This window comes from Mirounga angustirostris, unplaced genomic scaffold (assembly GCF_029215605.1).
Source record: "Mirounga angustirostris isolate CCGP_5_RB_7025 unplaced genomic scaffold, mMirAng1.0.hap1 SCAF_16, whole genome shotgun sequence".
NCBI classification, from domain to species: domain Eukaryota; kingdom Metazoa; phylum Chordata; class Mammalia; order Carnivora; family Phocidae; genus Mirounga; species Mirounga angustirostris.
The window spans coordinates 50327982-50347537 of record NW_026991724.1 but is presented as its reverse complement, the minus strand read 5'-3'; the positions used below and the strand labels follow the sequence as shown (position 1 = coordinate 50347537).

The following is a 19556-nucleotide window of genomic DNA, read 5'->3' as shown; positions in this document are numbered from 1 at the left end:
AGTGTTGATCACAGCCCCTGCCCTGGCCTCATGGTGATCCCAGTCCAGTGAAGGAGACAAACATTAAACAATCATTAATTACACATTTAATGAACAACTACAAAGGTGATAACTACTGGGAAGGCAAGTACTGAACTTAGAGGCCAGCTAATAGGGAGACCTGAGTTCAGGTGAGGTGTCAGGGTTACACGTGGGCAGACACCTGAAGGATGAGGTGATGAATCAACAGAAGGGGGGAATATTCCAGGCCAGGGATCAAGGTGGCCCCAATAACAGCAGTGAGGATGGTGATAACTGCATTCAGCGTCGGCATGCATGAGCTCCCTGACTCCTCATAGCCCCATTCTGCAGCTGAGAAAACTGAGGTTCACACAGATGAAGCCTCTTGTCCAAGGTCACCCAGCTTTGGTAGGCTCTCAGACCCCTGGCCCATGCTATTTACTACTGCCCTGTGCTGTCTTTCTCAAGCTAGCTTTTCACTGAGTCCTGTCTGTTCTGCCTCCTACTGTCTTTTCAATTCCAGTCCTCCTTTCTATCTCATAGCCCTGCCCTTGTTCCAGGCTTCCCCAACACACACCAGTGTCCCCACCCGAGACCCCTCCTTGGCCTCCTGCCCGGGTCTTGCCCCTTTCTCTGCCAGCTACCCTCAACTTGGTGGTTAAGGCTGTCTTCCTAAAGCACAAGCCTGCCCCTGCCTTTCTTGCACTCAAAACCTGCTATGGCTCCCCAGTGCCCACAAGAGATTATCTAAATTCTTAGTCTGGAATTTAAGCCTGCAGAATCTGGTCCTTGCTAAACAATTTCTCCACACCTTTCGCTCTGTGAACCTCTAGCTCCCTCGATGTATCAAGCCCTCTTCCCACACCAACAGCTCTTTGTGCTCACTGCATCTTTTTCTATCCCCTTCTGTGTCTTCTGTTTAGCCTCCAGGACTCAGCTCAGCCGTCCCTCCTCAAGGAAGTCTTTCCTGAATCCCAGACCAGGTTATGTGCCCCACCCCCGGGCTCATGGATTCCCCCAATCCTGTGCACTTGAGATCATCCCCAACAGGTCTGTGTCCCTCTCTGGACTGTGAGCCCTAGGAGGGGGGAGCCTGGAGCTCTCTCAGTCCCCGCCACTGTGTCCCCAACACTGCCCAGCACGGGGCTGGGCGCACAGTAGTTACTTAGGAAATGTTTCCTATTGATTAATAAATTAAGTGAGGCAATATTTTTGGTTCAGTCCATTTTAGGTGGGCCCCTATATGTTCATAACCCAGAAAATATGCTCATGTGAAAAGCAAAAGGAAATTCATCTTCGATGTAAAGTGATCCATGCTTTTGTGGTTCATCTAACCCTGAGGATTGATAAGCACTTTCTGATCTTTAGTAGTATGGGATGTGTGGTTAAAATTTCTCTACCTGTTCCACCTTCACTCGGGTCATCCTGAGGGTCATCCTGAGCACGCAGGGTCTGAATAAGTTCCTCTGTTGTCAAGAAACCTCCAAAACACCCTTTGGCATTTCAGTACCTCACACCCACTCTTCTGCCTCATCCCCTCTAAGAAGAGGCAGACCCTGTGGGAAGTCCTCCGACTGCCTCACCTCCTCTGTCCTGTTGTCCTGCTGCAGACTGATTCACATCACAGGTGGGAGTCCCAGAATGTGTGGTGCCTGGTATAGCCCCGCCCCCGATCTAACCTCATTCCCTCCTGCCAAAGGAAGGCAGGGGCCAAGCATCAGGAACAAACAGACACTACAGCTTGGCAGATTCATATTTAAGAGCTTTTTATTGGCGACAGTGCAGAACCATGGCGGGAGGGTCGTGGCCCAGTGCCAGCCAGCCCCAGCCCCCCAGGGTCAGGTGCAAAATACAAAAAAGAGAATCACAAATACAGCATTGGGGGGGGGGGGTTGGGGGGATTCAATAAGTTGTGGTCCCGCAGGAGCAGGCCCTGCTCACAGTCTCACACTCACACCCAGAATCCTTAAACGATACAGATTGTGAAAGTCTATGATCCCGCAGGCTTCGCTCACAAAAATAAAATCTCACGTCCCCAACAAACCCAGAGTCAGGAGACCGCTGGAGGATCGGGGACAGTCAGCAAAGAGACAGACCGAAAACGACCAGGTGAAAACAGGCAGAGAAAAGACGGCGGCGTGGGAGAGATGGCTGGAGAAAGAGACGGCCAGAGACTGCCCCCAACCACCAGAGGGGCCGAGACAATCAGGAGAGACAGCGAGAGACAGCCAGAGGAAAGAGAGCCTGAAACAGGCAGACTCGAAGTTTCCAGAAGCAGTGTTTCCGATTCAACGGGCACTGCTGTGGGGGCCAACGTGACCTAGGCCGACGTTGCAGAAGCGCTCACACACTCACGCGCACACACGCACGCACACCCATATATAATATATTTATTTATACATAATAGATATAAGTGCCTTTCGGAAACCAGGAAAGGGATAAATAGCCACAGGGCGGGAGGTGCGGGACGGGCACGTGGAATGTTTCCCATGCAGCACAGAAGGCGGCGTGGCCCACCCGAAGTTAAAAAATATCAATGTGCCTCACGAGAGAATTCTCACGAGGTGAAAGCACAGGGAGAGGTGGGGCGGGGAGCCCGAACCAAGAATCGGGGCTTGGGGGGCTGGGGCGCGGAAGCCGGGACCGCGGGAGTCCAGCCCCTTTGGGTTTGCCAGTCCGAAAATATTGGGGGTTGGGGGCCAAAGCCTCGGCCTTTAAATCTTCTCCGGAAAAAATACTGGGGGTCCCCTGGCAACCTCCCATTGCTCCCTTTCTAGAAAGGATGTGGGGGTGCCACGGGGAGGGAGAAGTTGGCGTCCTAGGCCGGGGTAGGGGGACAGGCCTTAAAGAAAAAGGCCAGGGCTTGGGGCTGGGGGTCCTGAGGACAGAGGCCACGAGGATGGATAACTGTCACCCCCACTCTCGGTCCTGTCACCCCTTGAGTCTAACTCACTGTTGAGGAGAGGAAGGAGGCAGCTGGGGCGAGGGGAGACCAAGGAAAGGCTTTGAGGCGTGGGGGGCACGATCCGCTTCCCCGCTCCCGGAAGGGTTCAGTCCCACCGGGCCCCCCCTCCTACCCCCCCCAATCCGGCCAACTCGGTTCACAGTATAAAGCACTCCAGCAGGACGGGCATCACAGCGCCCCCTGCTGCCTGAATCAGAGAGGCCCAGCAAGGAAGGCCGGGAGGGAAAGGCTGAGCCAGGCTGGGAGGCTTGGGGGGTAACACTGTAATCAGAAAAGGAGGTCTGGGGGCCGAATTGGGAGGGGGGGTGGCCTTAGGAGGCTAGGAATTCAGATCAGAGCCACTTTTGCTGGGAGGGGGAGGCTGGACAGTAGGGAGGGAGGTTCACATTTCAGACTAAGTCTGGGTGGGAGAGAAGGAGATTCTCATAAGGGGCATCAACTTCCCTTAAAGGGAGGCTCAATTCCGAGGAGGATCTCACCACGTGGAAATGTTGGATAAATAAGCTAGGGTCGGGGGGAGCAGGGAGAACCAGCCTGGTCACCCCCTGAAGGGTGGGTGTGGGAGAAGTTGGGGGGGCGTGGTCTGTGGCATTTCCTTGTCGGGCCTCTCTGGAGCAGACTCCAGCGCACCCCGCAGCCCACCGCCAGCACCCCTTTCCCTCGGCCCAAAGCGAGGCGCCCCCCCGCCCCCCCCCCCCGCACCCATCCCCAGAGGCTGGGTTGAGGTGAAAGGGCCAACAGGCAGCTGGGGGCGGGGATCCACTCCCTCCCCACCGCCCGCCCCCAAAGTCACCAGCTTCCCGGCCTCGCCGGGCCACAGGGCCACAGAAACAAGAGGTGGCACAAAATACAAGGAGGTCCTCCTGACCGATGACAACGGCCGTAGAGTCAGACAGGAGAGGCGGGGAGGCCACACACCCGCTTTGTCTCTTCCCCTCTCTCTCTCTTCCTCCTCCTCTTCCAAATCTCTCTCCCTTGTGTTTGTTTGGTTTGTGTCTAAAGAGTTCACAGAGCAAGAAGGGAGGGCGAGTTCAGGGGGTCGGTGGGCTGGTCACTGCCGCTGGGGCGTTGGGTGCCGGTGAACGCGGAGACCTCCGGGCAGGTGAGGACAAACGAGGAAGTGTACGAAGGGTTAACAACGGGGAAGGGGTCGCCGAGGACTTGAACTTCACTGTGTGTAAAGAGAGAAGCTGTCAGGTTGGGGGATGCGTCTTGGCTGGTCTGGAAGGGCAGGGGCGGTGGCGGCGGGGGCGGTAGCAGCCAGCTGAAACCATCTTCCTTAGTGGGTGCTGACCCCGGCAAATCTCTCACCTCCGCCAGCGGGCCGGGGCCCGGCCCCTCTTCGTAGGGGATCTTGCAGCCCGGTTTGTGGGCCACCAGCACAAACTCCAGACGCTCCTTCTCCTTTTGGAGCTCTGCGATCTCCGACTCCAGCTCTGCCTTTTCTTCCTCCAGCTGATCTGTCTCCTGAGGTCCCGTCGCGGAGGAGAGGGAAGAAGGAGCGAAAGGCCGTGAGCGACCAGAGAAGGCGGGTCGTGGCTGAAACCATCTCCCTTACACTTGTTGCTGCGGCCCCCGGGGCTGGAAGGCGGCTCTGGACTGAGCGGCGAGACCCCCTGATACGGGGTCCTGATGTGCTGTGGGACTCGGGGCCAGGGTCTTGCCTTCCTGTCCCTCCCCCCGCCCCCCGCCCCCCGCCCCCATGTGTTTGGTGGGAACTGCGAAGGGACCAGGGGTACACGGAGGGCTCTGGTTGTCCGAGGCGCTCGGAGGTTTGTTGAATGAACGAACAATCGTTCTGTGTTTTTAACGCCACCTCTTCCCCGCCCTGCCCCTCCCCCCTCTGTTTCCCAGGGAAGAGACCCGGTGGCGCGGGAAAGGAGCAGATTTCCCCGATTTCCTCTAGCGGCAGCAGGTCACCCTGCAGGCAGGGCTCCCAGACCAAGATAAGTTGTAAAAAAGGGAAGGGGGAGTTGGTGGATGCCACCTGCCCGCGGTCTGATGGGTCTGGGTACGCGTGGTAAGAAACTGAGGCAGGATCAAAGCATTTTGCTTCCCAGACTCTCCAGAATGTCAAAGCTAGAAGGAGCCTGGAAGATTCCAAAAGGGGTTGAAGAGATGGAGACACTGAGGCAAAAATGGGCTATGGCCTGCCCAAGCCCAAAAGGGAGAAGAAAGGACAGGACCTCTGTGAAAGGTCACAAACCGGGCAGTATGGCCGGGAGTGTGGGAGGGTCTGTGGGTGCGCCTGGGGTTACCCCGTCTGGCCACACCTGTACCTAGTTCCGTGTGCGGAACCTCTGGCTCTGGGCCCAGGACTGGGGCGCAGGTGGCGAGGGGCAGAGGGTGGGGGAGAGCCCCCCTTCAGTGTACCCTCACCCCTCCCTCCGCGGGGCCCATGCTCACCGCCTGGAGTCGGTCAGTCAGCTCCCGCCGACGGTTCCTACACTTAGCTGCTGCCAATTTGTTGCGTTCCCGGCGAACCCTTCTCTTCTCCTCCTCCTCCGGAGTAAGCTGAACAGGGAAGACAGAGACCATGAGGTTTGGGGACACGGTGCACCACCTCCACCCATCCCAAACCTCCTCTTCTTCCAGAACCCCCCGGGGGCCACAAGAGGACCCTCCGGTCCTCCCTGACTGTGGCAAGGATGCTAGGGTTTCTGTAGCACTAGGCCTCGGTGGCCCCTCACCCCCACTGGTGAGCAAGTTCCTGGCCCTCTTGCTTCCTACCCCCAGGCCAAATTGTGATGCCTCTTACTCACCGTCTCCTCTCGGGGTCTCCGAGGCCGGGCTCGGGCCGGGCGGGCAGGCCCAGGTCCACTGGTGGTTCCGCTGGTAGAAGGCCCACCACTGCCACCAGCTCTGCCACCGCTGTAGCCGCTCAGGCCCGGCGTGGAGTAACTGGTCCCTGGCATGTCGTAGGGGTCGACGGCCGGGGGCTGGGAGGCCAGTGGTTGCCCCTGGGACTGGGCCATGGAAGAGATGAGGGTGGGTTGCACGAGCCACTGGAGGTCCTGGCTGGTTGTGATCGCGGTGACCGTGGGCACGAAGGAACCGGGCATTTCCCCGAGACCGGCGCACTCCTACGGGGTGACACATACACACACAGGCGTAGACACACAAACAGAGACACCGACACACACACACCCAACACACATACACACACCGACCCCGTGAGTGAGCACAGGGCGAGCGGGTGTGGATGTGTGTGTCACAGGCAAGAAGCCACAACACCCACCCTTCCACTACACCGTGACGCAGTGGTTAATGAGAGGATTTCTGCTCAACTGGCTTCTACCTCCTCCTTCTTCTTCGGGGAAAGGTTGCACGGTTCCAGCGGGTGGTGAATCACACCCCGGGTTGGTGACTCTTAGGTGGGGGAGTGGGGAGGAGGCTGGACACAGCCGGGTGACAGAACCCCCGGGAAGGAGTCACAGCCACACACACAGCCAAAACACCCCACCCCCACCCCAGAGGCAAGGGGAGGGAGAGGGAGAGGCCTTAGGCCAAGCCTTCCTCTACACTCACACACATACACACAACCCTCGGAGCCGGGAGTATCAGCGACTGGAAGGTCCATGAGACCTCTGTGCAGGGGCGGGGGGTCTTAGTTCAAAGGGTGTTGGGGGACAGCCCTAGGAGTTTTGAACAACGTTTCAAGTAATTGTCTCTCTACAGAGTGAGGCTGACAAGGGACAGGTTACGGTGGACGACCAGGTAGAGAAAAGTGACGATCCGGGCTCCCTCAGACTGTCACGGAGGGAGAATGATGTAGGTCCCGAGCCCCCGAGCCCAAGCGGCGCTCATCTATCCCCACCCCCAAATGGAATCCTAGGACTGCTCGGAAGGCTTAACTACTCTCCCAGGGGGCGTGGTGAGGGATGGGCTGGCTCGCTGACCAATCAGAGTTCTGGAAACCCAGAGGGGGCGGGGCTCCTGGAGACCACCTGGCTGGTTCCCCTAGGCTTAGCGGTTCTAGTCCTGTTTTCGGACACAGCGGAGGGATCCGGCGTCCGGAGCAGGGGGACCGGGAATGTGTCTGCGTGTGCCCGAAGAAGAGGGTGACGGCCACCCATGTCTCCCAAAGAAACCCCGGCCCACAGACACCCTCGGCCCCTGAGATCGGAGGGTCCTGATCCCCGCAAGGTCCTCGCGAACCCATTGGATCGCAGAGGGTCGCTCCTGTCGCCACAGGAATCCCCTCGCTCTGCCTTTAGAGGCCCGTAAAAGAGACCCCAGCGCCAAGGAACCACGAGTTCCGGGGACGGAGAGGGGGGAAGGGAACTGCACCCTACAAATAGGAAGGGAAAGTTGATTGGCCATAGCCCGCGCCGCGGCGGCCAATCGGAACGCCGGGCTGCCCCCTCCCTTAGCAACGTGGCCCCGGCGTTCCAAAATAGAACGCTCCGGGACGTCAGGGGCGGGGCGGACGAAGGGGGCGCCGCGCGCCGTGCGTGCCCCGCGTCAGACGGAGGATTCCAGCGCGTCAGCCGTTACGCACGGGTCCCCCGTTACGTCTCCGCGCAGGAGGCGGAGGCAGAGCTTCCAAGCAAGGGTTCGAGGCCAGCTTGCCCGCTGGATCGAGGGCAACGGGTGCCGGAGTAGGCGCTCCGATGGAGAAGGAAAAGGGAGGAGGCTACTGGAAGCTTCCCCGGGATTTCCCCCACCTGCCTAACTGCGCTAGCTTCAGGTTGGGGACCTGAGTCGGGAGCAGTCCCGGAGCAAGCTAGAAGTTCTCAGCCCTGCTACCGCATACACGTTGCACCGAACGGAGCATTCTCCCCACCCCCAAAGCTTACCCCTCTGCGTTCCCTCCCTGCGATCCGTGCACACCACCAATTGCAAACACGTCCCGACTCTGCAGTTTGCCAAGTGCGCGGTGAGCCTATTCCCTCTCAGATCCTGAGTTTTGGTGCGTGTTTATTTGGGGTGGAGGGATTGCTCGCTCCATCCCTGACTTAAAAAAAGATAAAACCCATAAAGCAGCACCCCAACCCTCTAGGTCTTACCTGGGAGGCGGCGGCAGTGGGTGGACTGCCGAAGGAGTCCACCGAAGACAGATACTGAGACTCGGCGGAGGGTGAGGAGCTGCACCGGGAGCCGGAGTCGTAGTCTCCGGGGAAAGCTTGAAACATTTCCCTGGGCACAGGGGGGCCCCTGTGACCACGCTGAGGTCGCCGGGAAGCCAAGGCTATGGCCGGGTGGAAAAGAAAGGTGCGAGTCCGGGGTGAGCCGAGCGCGTCCCCAAAGCGCGCTGTCCGAGGAAACTCGGGATGGGGGCAGCGTCCCGCTCCAACAATGGCAAAGTTTCTGTGCAATTCCTCTGCGGTGCCCAGGCCCCCACAAGATGCCGCTGTGCCTCCTGAAAGTCCAGGCTCCGTAGGACCCAGGGGCGTGAGGGGATCGCTCCCCCAGAGGCGGAAAGCGCTGTCTTGCTGTACAGAATCGGCTTCGGGTGCGGTCTCCTCCACGCGTCCAGCGGGTCCCACAGGGGGAGGGGAGTAATAAAGAAGACAAAAAGAGTAAGTCGCTCCTCCAAAAGAAAATGTAGAATTATTTAGAAGAATCCTCCCTAAAACTTTCTCGCCGGAAAAAAATAATAATAAACTGCACTTCACAGCCCCCAAGAAGAACCACAACAGTCAAATCCCCAAGTTCGAGCTCCGCCTGTCCCTGCCGAGGCCGTAGCTCTCAGTCTTATGAATGAACCCCAAAGCCGCCAGCCTGTATTTATATGCCCGGGACCCGCCTCCCTGCTTACGTCACCCTACCCAAGCTCCACAAACTTCCTAAAATCTCCGGCCCTGCTGAACTCAGCGCCGCGCCGTCCGGCAAGAGGTCCGCCCTAGCCTCGTTCTGTCCACCTGCATCACCCTCGCGGCCCTGGGGGTCGTGGGGGCTGCGTTCCAGAGCCCTAGGCGGGAGGGGATCCCGGCCCCGCCTCCCAAGAGTTCCTGTGACGCAATTAGCCATATAAGGAGCTCGGCCGGCGCGGCAGAGTGTTTGTTTGGTATCCTAGCAATTACGTCAGAGGGAATCCCTCGCTCGCTCGCTCGCGCGCTCACCCCGCGCGCTTGCGGAACCCGCCCGCGCCTGCGCAGTGCCGCGCCGCCCCGGGGGCTGGTATTAATAGGCTCTGAAACTAGCCTGGGGAAGACCCGGGTAAGTGGGTGCTTCGCGCCTCGGGCAGCCCCTCCCAGTTCTCCCGGCGGAGCGGCGCCCTCACTCAAGAGGAAGGTCAGATCCCCAGAAAGAGACCCTGGCTAGTGTGGTGTAGTCACGTAGGCGGGGAAACTGAGTCCCGAGCGGAGTGGGAGGGGCTGTGAAGCTCCAGGTGAAAGTGGAGGTGGGGGTGGAGTCCCGACGCTCCTGGCAGCTTCGGCCCTGATGGCCCTGACTCGGGGAAATATTGTCCCTTTCTGAGCTTCAGCTTCAGTTTTCCCATCTGGACAAAAGATGTGTGTCTTGGACCCCGCTGGCCCCGCAGTCCCGTGTTTGGGAGGTATGCGGGTTTGGAGAGGACGAAATTTAGGATGAAGCGTCCCTGCTGCTGGTGTTGGCAACATCTCCTTCCCGCTACGTAATCCTACCTTTAGACAGAAAGAATGTGTGTGTGAAGAAGAATTGATAATAATAATAGATGCCGTGTATTTAACTATGACCAAATACCAGCTCCTGTAGTAAGTAAGCCTTTCACCACGAGATTTTTAATCCCTAAACCAGCGTTTGGAGGTGAAGGGAGGAAAATCTTCACTTTATAAAAGATGGAAAAAATACTCGAGGAGGTTAAGTGACTTGCCCAGGATCCCATGGCAAGAAATTCAAACCCAGAATGTTAAACCCCAGAGCTCCTACTCTCTTCCTGATTTCTGAGAACTGCCTGGTTCAGTGAAACTCCCTGAAAAACTTGGGGTTTGGGATTATTTGAATGGTAACGGTGATATTCTGGGGAAGCTTCTAAGCCTTGCGAACCTACCTGTCTGCTCACAGTGTATATATTGTTGTGACCCAGGCTCAGAGGGGTAGAGCTGCTTACCTGAGGCCTCCCAGTTAGGAAACGGCATTCAGAGTTTAATTTGGGTATTTGGGATGCCACAGCCCCCAACTCTTAAGCACCCACTGGGAAGGGTCCCACCTGCTGCTTCACAAATCTCAGAGATCCGGTACTTCCCTCCCAGCGCAGAGCCTAACCCAGCACTGGGCATGGAGGGAAAAGCGCTTTGAGATTGTCGAAGCCCAGAGAGGGGGAGTCCCTGGCTCAGGGTCACACAGCAGGTCTGAGGCAGAGCAGAAGGGGGTGAGCGGACCCTGATTCCCAGCAGAATCTTGCTTCCCTGCTTCGATGTGGGGAGGGGGAGGGAGATGTGGAAGGGACACAGGGGGCAAGACGGGGAGTGGGGGGAGGTCGAGGTTTCCAGACAAAAGCCCAGCCTCCAGCCTGCCCTCCACCTCTTTCCCCCACGCCCCCTCTGTCTGCTAGCAGTCTGGGGGACAAGGACTAGGAGATGACACAGCAACCACCAGCAGGCAGTGACTCGGCCCCGGCAGCAGACAGGGAGTGACCCCACGTTCCCTGTCCTGTCCAAGCCCCTCATCTCTCCCGCAGAATAAAGGAGACACAGGGAGGCACCCTGGCTGCCCAGAAGTCTTCACACCCCAACACAGGTGGCCCATGCGTCCACATGGCCACTGGCACGTACTCACAGGGTCATGCGGGCATTCAGATATTCACCCCCAACCGGCAACACACATGGCCCCACACGTCGAAACACACTGTCATGTGGGTCCCCAGCACACATGACCCGCACACCTTCGCTGTGGCTGCACACGGACGCTCTTCACACAATCATAACAAGGGCTAATTCTTCCTGAGCCCTCATATTCATTTCCTTCCTTCTCACAACACTCCTATGGGGTAGGAACCCTCATTCAACCTGCAAGGAAATGGAGGCCCAGAGAGGTGAAGTCACTTTCCTAGAGTCACACAGCCCAAGAGCAGCAAAGCTGGGATAAGAATGCAGCGCGTTGGCTTCAGAGCCCGTGCTTCTACTTTATTTTATTTATTTATTTATTTTTCAGATTTTTATTTATTTTTTTAAAAAGATTTTTATTGATTTATTTGAGAGAGAGAGAATGAGAGAGAGCACATGAGAGGGGTTAGGGTCAGAGACTCCCCACCGAGCAGGGAGCCCAATGCAGGACTCGATCCAGGGACTCCAGGATCATGACCTGAGCCGAAGGCAGTCGCTTAACCAACTGAGCCACCCAGGTGCCCCAGATTTTTATTTTTAAGTACTCTCTGCACCCAGAGTGGGGCTCAAACTTACAACCCCGAGATCAAGAGTCACATGCTCCACCTTCTGAGCTGGCCATGCACCCGGAGTCTGTGCTTTTAATTATTAAATGAGTTATGTAAGTCAATATGTTCACATGCAGATGGTCACGCTCATGCAGACACCGGGCATTTAGGCCCTTGACGCGGACCCACAATCTAGGTGGCCTGGGCTTACATTCTGGTCCCACCACTTAGTCGTTGGGTGACCTTGAGTTAGTGATGTCTGGACCTTCCGTTTCCTCACCTGGGAAAGGAGGTAGGAATCGTGCCCAGCTCATGGGGCTGGTGGGGGATTATGTGAAGTGAATATCAGGAAAGCTTCTGGAACATGCCTGGCACATTGTAGGGATTTGTTTTGTTATTAAAACAGAGCCACCCTGACCTTTGCAGATATAGACCCTCCCAGAGATGTCCAGCCAGAAGCAGAGATACACAGGGTCACATTATAACTCTCTTGAGCCATGGATACTTTTGTTTTCATTGCCTTCTTCCTCCATAAAGACGTCTTTGAAATTATATTTTATGGGGTGCTTGGGTGGCTCAGTCGACTGGGGGGGTCTGACTCTTGATTTCACCTCAGCTCATGATCTCAGGGTCATGAGATCAAGTCCTGCATCGGGGGCCCTGCACTCGGCAGTGAGTCTGCTTGAGATTCCCTCTCTCCCTCTCCCTCTGCCCCTCCCTCCCTCTCTCTCTATCAAATAAATAAATAAATCTTTTAGAAAAATAATAAAATAGGATTATTACAGCTACATTGGTATAAAGGCAGATAATACTATATATTAGAACATTTTCTTTTACCTAGAAGTTCAGGGGTTTTTTTCTTCTGATCTTAGGGCCCCTAAGATTATCATAGGCTTTAGTACTGCGCCCTCTGTGCCTAAGGGAAAAGTTGGACCTGGTGACCACACACACACACACACACACACACACACAGAGTCTCACTCAAACACACACACAGATATGCACACCTTGCCCACAGAGCATGGGGTGGGCAAGGCAAGTCTTTCTTCATGGGGCTCAACCCCAGGGAGCTTCCAGGAGGAGGAGGACTGGAATGTGGGGGAGAGGGCAAGACCTCCCGCATTCTGGCTCCACAGGGCTTGGCTCTGCATGGGGAGGGGGCAGGGGGAGCCCTCAGCCTTCTGCCCCCACAGGTGGGGGCTGGGGTGACAGTACCAGCTCCCCCTTGCTCAGAGCAGCCTGTAAACAGCCCTGGGGCCAACTCTGCCAAAGGCGGGCCCCAGCACATCCTTCCATCTTTCCTTGGGCAAAACTCATGCTACCCTGTGCCTCAGTTTCCCCATCCACAGAGTAAGAAGGCTGGATGACAGTGGGCGCCGAGAGTCCTTTCAGGCTCTGAAATTTAATAGTGAAAAGGAGGAGGAGGAGCAGAGCAAATGCTTAGTAGGCTGTGCTTGGTGTTTTCACGCATGTAACCCCAGTTAATCCTCACAGCGCACCAGCCACATAAGGAGGTTGTGTTTTTATCCACATTGTACAGATAAGAAACTAAAGGAGGTTAAGCCTTCTTAGTTGTTTATGTGATCTTGAATCAGCTGGGGAATCTGGTTACAGCAGAGATCTGGTGGAGCCTTTGGTATTTCCAGCATGCCCCTGGGTGATGCTGGGGCTTCAGCCGCAAGAGAAAGGTCTGTGGGTGTTTCTGCAGCATGGAGTGGGGTGAGGGGGGGTGTGTGCCCCGCTGTTGTGACTGTCACCTCTGTGACTGTAGGGCCAGGCCGGTTAGTGACTTGCAGGCTCCTTGGTACCCAGCATGGAATAGTGTTACTGGCTAGCTGGGCCAGCTCCCCACTGAGCCGTCCTGGAGGCCTCCTGGAGGTGGTGTCTGTGGCATTTCAGGGAAGCCAGGTGGTCTGGACTGGGGACTCCTAGCTTGACTTTCCCAATACACTTGCTTTTGGATTTCAAACTCCCCATTCACTGTGGCCCACAAGGTCCGGCATAACCTGGCCTGTGCCAACTCTCCATGTTTTAGATGCCGCGGTCTCCCTCCCCATCTTCAGGTCTTTGCATGTACTCTGCCCTCTGCCTGGAGCACTCTCCCTGTTGCTGCCTTAGCCTATAATCTCCTCTTCCAGGAAGCCCTCCCTGGGGAAGCCCCTCTCCCAGCTCTGCTTCTCTGGGTTTATCACCCTCTGGGGACTGGGGCTCTTTCCCCCACTGGGCTGTACTGTTATTGAGGCCTGGGCTGGGGCTGTCCTGGTCACTGCCATGTCCCCAGCACAGTGCCAGGCCCTCCGTAGGCCCTCAATAAATATTTGTGGACTAAATGAATCTTCACCATTCACTCATTGGTGCATTCAAACTCTAATAGATTGTCTCAGACAGAAACATATCTAGGCCTCTCTGTTCCTTTGCCATCATGCGGTTGGAAGGGGGATGATGTTCTAGACCCGTTGACAGGTGGGGAGGCTGCATGTGGGTGTCGGGGCCTGGTTCCTGGCATCGATGAACAGTCAGCCTCCTTGTCCTTCCTGCCTGTGTCCAAAGGGGAACTGAGCTGAGCTGGTGACCTTGGGTCTTTCCAGGGGTGGGTTGGGGTGGGGTAGGGTAGACACATTTTTCAGGGATGCGAAGAAGGAGGCTTGGTTTACAGAATCCAAACCATGGAGACCGAAAGACACACACACACACCTTTCACTTTTGTCTGCATGGATACACAGAAGTCAATGCACAATCACACAGACACGGAGCTAAACACACATTGCTGTGTGGACACATCACAGAGGTGCGCATACACCCAACCACACAGATAGGACAGACACACAACTCCACACGCACAAACCGGCAGAGCCAGGTAAGACCCCCAGAGCTGCGGACTCACAGAATTTCTTAGATATCCACATTTGTGCTGAGATGCACCCACAGATGCACGGGCCCAAAGAGCCTCTGTGGACTTGCTCAGAGTTGCATAAAAACCTACAGAACAAGGCACACAGATACATGGAATCACACACCCAGCTTCCGTGACTGTGTCCGTTCTCTCCCACGCGCGCTCATACCGCTCACACACACAGTTCCACATATGTGGGCCTGCAGACAGAGCTAAGCAGAGGCTACTCTCAGCTGCTGGCTTGTCTCAGGCCCCGGGGCCAGGGGTGCTCTGGACCGCCATCACTGTGGGGGCTCACTTCTCATTCACCCGCAACCCAGACCAACCCAGTGTGATGGTGTGTCACTGGTTGTAATCACTCCAGGCATGGGGTGGCAGGAGTGTTCCTTAAGGTTGGAACAAGCCAGGAGAACTTCCTGGTAGAGGTGACTCTGGACAGCCACCACCAAGTCCTGAAAAGATTTAGATAAGGAGTGAATCTCTGAAAGCACTCTCTCCCAACCGTGGACATGCAAGACCAAAGAAGGGCAAGCAGGAGAGACTGTGGGAAGCTAAGAGGAAGGACCAGACCAAGGTGGTGAGGATGACTGTTTTGGAGACCTTTCTGGCTGGACTTAGGATGAAAATAATGAGTGGTATTAATAATAGGGCAGCAGTCATTTAAGAAAACTGACCATGTGACAGGTGCTACGTTATACAGAACCACTCTATCTTCTATTTTTTTTTAAAGATTTTATTTATTTGTTTGACAGAGAGAGACACAGCGAGAGAGGGAACACAAGCAGGGGGAGTGGGAGAGGGAGACGCAGGCTTCCCGCTGAGCAGGGAGCCCGATGCGGGGCTCGATCCCAGGACCCTGGGATCATGACCTGAGCTGAAGGCAGATGCTTAACCAACTGAGCCACCCAGGCATCCCACTTCTGTTTTTTTTTAAGTAAACTCCACGCGCAGTGTGGGGCTCCAACTCATGACCCCAAGATCCAGAGTCACATGCTCCACTGAACGACCCAGCCAGGCCCCCCTAGAACCGCTGTATTTTCTTGTTTAACTCTTCCAGTAACACTATAAGGAGGGTACTAGCTGTGTGACCCTGGGCAAGTAACTTAACTTCTCTGAGCCCCAATGTCCTCATCTGTAAAGTGGGGAGACCAAGGGTACCTCCCTCCTAGCGTTGTTTTTAGGAGTGGGTTTATATGCAAAATGCTTAGAGCAGTGCCTGGCAGAAAGTATGTTCCCCGCAAGTGTAGCTGCCCACGGTGAGAAGTATTATTATCCCCATTCCCCAGATAAGGAAACTAAGGCCCGGAGCTCCTAAGGAACTTGCCCAACTTGCGGGCTTGTGTGGGGTGAGGCCCAGGTGCCAGCCCAGGCAAGGAGGCTCCGCAGCCCGGGGGTGGATGGCGGCCGGGCCTCTCCACCTGGGGTTCCGAGTGTGCGTGCCTGGTGGGTGTGTGTGTGTGCGTGAGCGTGCTTGCGTGAGCGCATTGTATGGAGAGTCCATTGTTCCCCGACCCCGTGGTTCTCTGCGCAATCAGCCAGTGCACCCCACCCCAGCAGGTCACCAAGGCGCTGCCCACAAGCCGCAGCCTCCCGGTCACACCCACATGGGCTTCCTCCTCCAGCTCTGGGGCCTCCCCACTGCTCTCCGCCCCTCGCTCTCCCTCCTGCACCTCGAGGACGCCTGTGCCCCGGTGGTCTCTGCCGGTAGCCGCCCTGTCCCTGACTCAGGCCCCGTGCCCCCTCACTGACCCCCAGGTGGCCTGCCGGCCCCCGCAGCCAGACGGCCACGCGGGGGTGTCTCGTGGGTGGGTCACAGCGGGCCACGTGCCCGCGCCCGCGGTGGCTGAATTCCACCTGTGATTCAGTCCGCTTGTCTGGGCTGCCGGGGGTGCCCTGGCTGGGTGATGTCAGCGGCCAGGTATGCGGCCCGGGGTTTCTCTGAGGTGACTCAGGCGCCGGAGCTACCCTTTTCCTCCTGCAGTAGACACTCTGGGCAGCTGTCCAGGGCCGGCAGCGGGCGGCCGCTTTGACACTCCCCTCCCGGCCCCTTCCACGCCCTCCCTCCGCAGCCCTGAGCTGTGGGAACAGCGGGGTGGGGGTGGGGGTGGGGGTAGGCATTTGGCAGGGCCCGGAGGCTCTGGGCCCAGCACCAGCCCTGCCAGCCCACCAGGCCTTCCCCACCTCCCCGCAAGACCCAGACTCACAGGTTGTTGCGGGATGAAATTCACTCACTCATGTATTCATTCAATCAACCGTTTCAAACATCTACTCAGCAAGTCCTCTGTGTCAGGCACTGTAGACACTGGGGACAGAGCTGGAAACAAGACAGAAAGAAATCCATCATGAAGCCCCTAGCGGGGTCTACACACTGTACCTTAGGATCCTTGCTAGTGTTACCCACCCCCACCCCCCAAATTCCATTCCACAAGCCTGCAAGACTCAGGCTGGTTTCTCCTCCTCCAGGCAGCTCTCTAGACAGTTCCAGCTTCTTTTAATCCTTAGCCCCCTAACAGCCCTTGGAAGAAGTCCTTTCTGGAATCTGATGGTCCACCATCCTGCCTCAGCAGATGCTCTTTCTTCTCCATGCCCCATCCCCTTGAAGGATCTGTACCTGTACTCCTCCCACCCCCAAACTCCACCCCTCCTCAGCCTTCCCCAGAACCTGAGCTTGGCAGCAATGATGTGATCGGGCCTTGTAGACCCCAACTGCTCACTGCATGCCTACACCAGAGCGCAGACTTACGGACACAGCTTCATTTGGCCACAGTCACTTCTGGAAGAGGTCTGTCTTCTTGCCCATTTTATAGAAAGGAAACAGACTGAGAAGTATTTTGGTACCCACTAGCTCAGGACCACACAGCCAACACCTGAGTCTGTAACTTGAATTCTGGACGTGTGCATCCAGGGCCACACAAAGAATAAGTAATACTGCTGACAATCAAAAGTGATATTTTGGTAAATGTTTATTTTGTGCCTGGCACTTTCTAAATGTTCTCTAGATGAACTCATTCACTCCCCACAACAGTCCCATGAGTGGGCCGATTATTATCCCCATTTGACAGATGAGAAAACTGAGGTATGTAGAGGTCCCAATGCTATAACAGAGAGAACCACGCAGTTGAAGTCCACAAATATTGACGGAGGCCCTCCTATGCGTCACACAGTGTGGTGGGTGCTGAAAATTAGAGCTGCATGGCCAGAAGCAGTGCCCCCTCCTGTGATCCGAGCCACACACAGGAGACCACCACCCAGAAGCACAGAACCACCCACACAGTTACACCAATGTGTGCACTTGACATGAACACACGTGAATCATTGATTCATTTATTCGACGAATAATTACTGAGTACCTACTGTGTGCAAGGCAGTGCTGGGGACCCAGCAGTGACCACAACAGCTCTGAGCCCTGCCTTTATGGGGCACACAGTCCAGTGGGGGAGACAGACTGTAGACAAACAAAGGTATGGCTAGAAATTATGATAAATGCTGTAGAGAGAACTCTAGAGATAATCTGCTCACAAAAACAGGGACCTGCATATAGTTAAATGCAGATGTCATATATGAGACCCAGAACGACACACACACAAGGAACCAGACATGCAAACCAGAGGCAAAACCATACATATGCACAGGTACTTACACACTGACTGTTTCACATATGACCACATGCAGAGACACAACCACACACACACACATCCACAGTTACAGTTAGCAGGGCTCCAAATACCCATATATCCAGATACACAAATGCAAGCTGGGGAAACTCTCAGTCCGGTAGTTCGCTGGTCTCTCACACACAAAGGAAGCCCTCATGATCGTACTTTCACACAGGAAATACCCGACGTACATGTTGTCACTGGCCGAGTCATGCACCTCCAGTCACATCCATTCACACTGTCACACACCCAATTTCTTCTCTCTGCTTGGAGATTCGCCCCAGCCCTGGTCACATGAAGCTACTGGATGGGGGGTGAAGGGGGGGGTGGGAGTTGGGAATGAGTTATGTGGACAGCATCGCGGACACAGGATGGAAGGACCGCGGGGCTGCCTGATGAAGGAGGCTCAAGAAGGACAGGCAAGAGAAGAGAACCCGAAGGGAGCGGGGAAAGGAACGGGAGGGAGCTCTCGCGCTGTGGCTCCAGCTGTGTGTGCGAGTACAGGTTTGTCTCCACCGGTTGGGACCTCCATGACAACAGTGCCCCCAGAAACCCGGGAGTCTGAGGCAAAAGCCTGTGTCTATTTTGGTTGTTATTGTTTGGGGGAATATGAGACAGCCACGGCGCGGGAGACGCTGGACAAACAGACATGCCGGGGAGGAGGGTCCCAGACGAACAGATACCCGAGCGGAGGCGGTCCCGAGTCAGACGGGAGGAGCGGGCGACAAGCAGACGGCGGCTGTCTAAAGGGAAACCGGCAATTTGGGGACCCGGTTCTCCCCCGCTTCCATCACCGCAGCCGCCCCCCACCCCCCACCCCAAGGGCTCCAGGTCGGCCCGTCTGTCCGCCCGGGCCGGTCCTGGTTGCGCCCTGTGCGGCCGCGCAGCCCAGCCGGGACAAACAGCCTTCACGTTGCTAAGCGACGGCGTTCCACAGCCCGTCGCGTCACCGCGTCTGCGCGGGCGGGGGGGGGGGGCCGCGCGGAGACGGCGGCCGCGTCGTTTGTTGACGTTGCCTGGCAACCACGTTGGTGCTGCTGGGCAACGCCGGCCGACTGTTCGCTCTCTTAAAGGGGCAGGAACATTTTACAGGCGCGGACACGGCAGCGAGACTGAGGCGCTGAAAGGAGAGGAGAGGGTCCCTCCCCAGGCGTCGGGGAGGTGGAGGGGATTGCAGGACGGATTAGGTCCTCCGGAGCAGAGAAAGAATATGAGGCGGAAGCTCTGAACTGAAGTATTTGAGATGTTAGTGTTAGATGTTAGACTGATTGCACGTGTGCATAGGCGCACTGTGGACACGTCCCTGGGGAACGGGTGGCAGCGATAACCGGCCAGGCAGACCTGGGTTCAAATACCCGCTCTGTGACCTTGGCCTGTGACTTCCTTTCTCTGAGCCTCTTTCCTTCCTGAAATGGAGGTGATAACATCACTCACCTCCAGACCTGAGACTCTGTGAAGTCCTGTTAAGTACTTAGTACGTCGTAAGTGCTCCGTACATAACGGGTACAATTGTGTTATTTAATAACTGGGTTCTGTCCCTACCTCACTGGGTTTTGGAATAAATGAGACGGTGTTTGTAAAGTACTCACTGCAGCGCAGTGCATTCAATACATGGCGGGTGGGGGGCGTTGTCTTATTACTAGTGTTTGTATTTCTCCTCCTCTGGAAAGAACATCAGAGGGCATTGACAGTTATTGTCTTTCTCGGTGCCTTGGGGTGCAAAGACTATGGAATCAGGCAGAT

General features: G+C 56.2%; 1 protein-coding gene across 2 annotated transcripts; it reads right to left on the bottom strand.

Moving 5' to 3' along the window:
* Positions 1-1749: 1749 nt before the first annotated feature.
* FOSB (FosB proto-oncogene, AP-1 transcription factor subunit) lies at positions 1750-8650 on the bottom strand. 2 transcript variants are annotated; one of them, XM_045891749.3, is made up of 5 exons: positions 7975-8650; positions 5728-6048; positions 5372-5479; positions 4277-4432; positions 3997-4136 (listed from the first exon to the last, which is right to left on the bottom strand). In XM_045891749.3, the coding sequence occupies exons 1-5, from the start codon at positions 8098-8100 to the stop codon at positions 4134-4136; spliced, it is 714 nt and encodes a 237-aa protein (XP_045747705.1). In that variant the 5' UTR covers positions 8101-8650; the 3' UTR covers positions 3997-4133. The 2 variants fall into 2 exon arrangements, with proteins under 2 accessions (XP_045747703.1, XP_045747705.1); XM_045891747.3 differs by having other exon boundaries at positions 1750-4432.
* Between the last annotated feature and the right edge of the window lie 10906 nt (positions 8651-19556).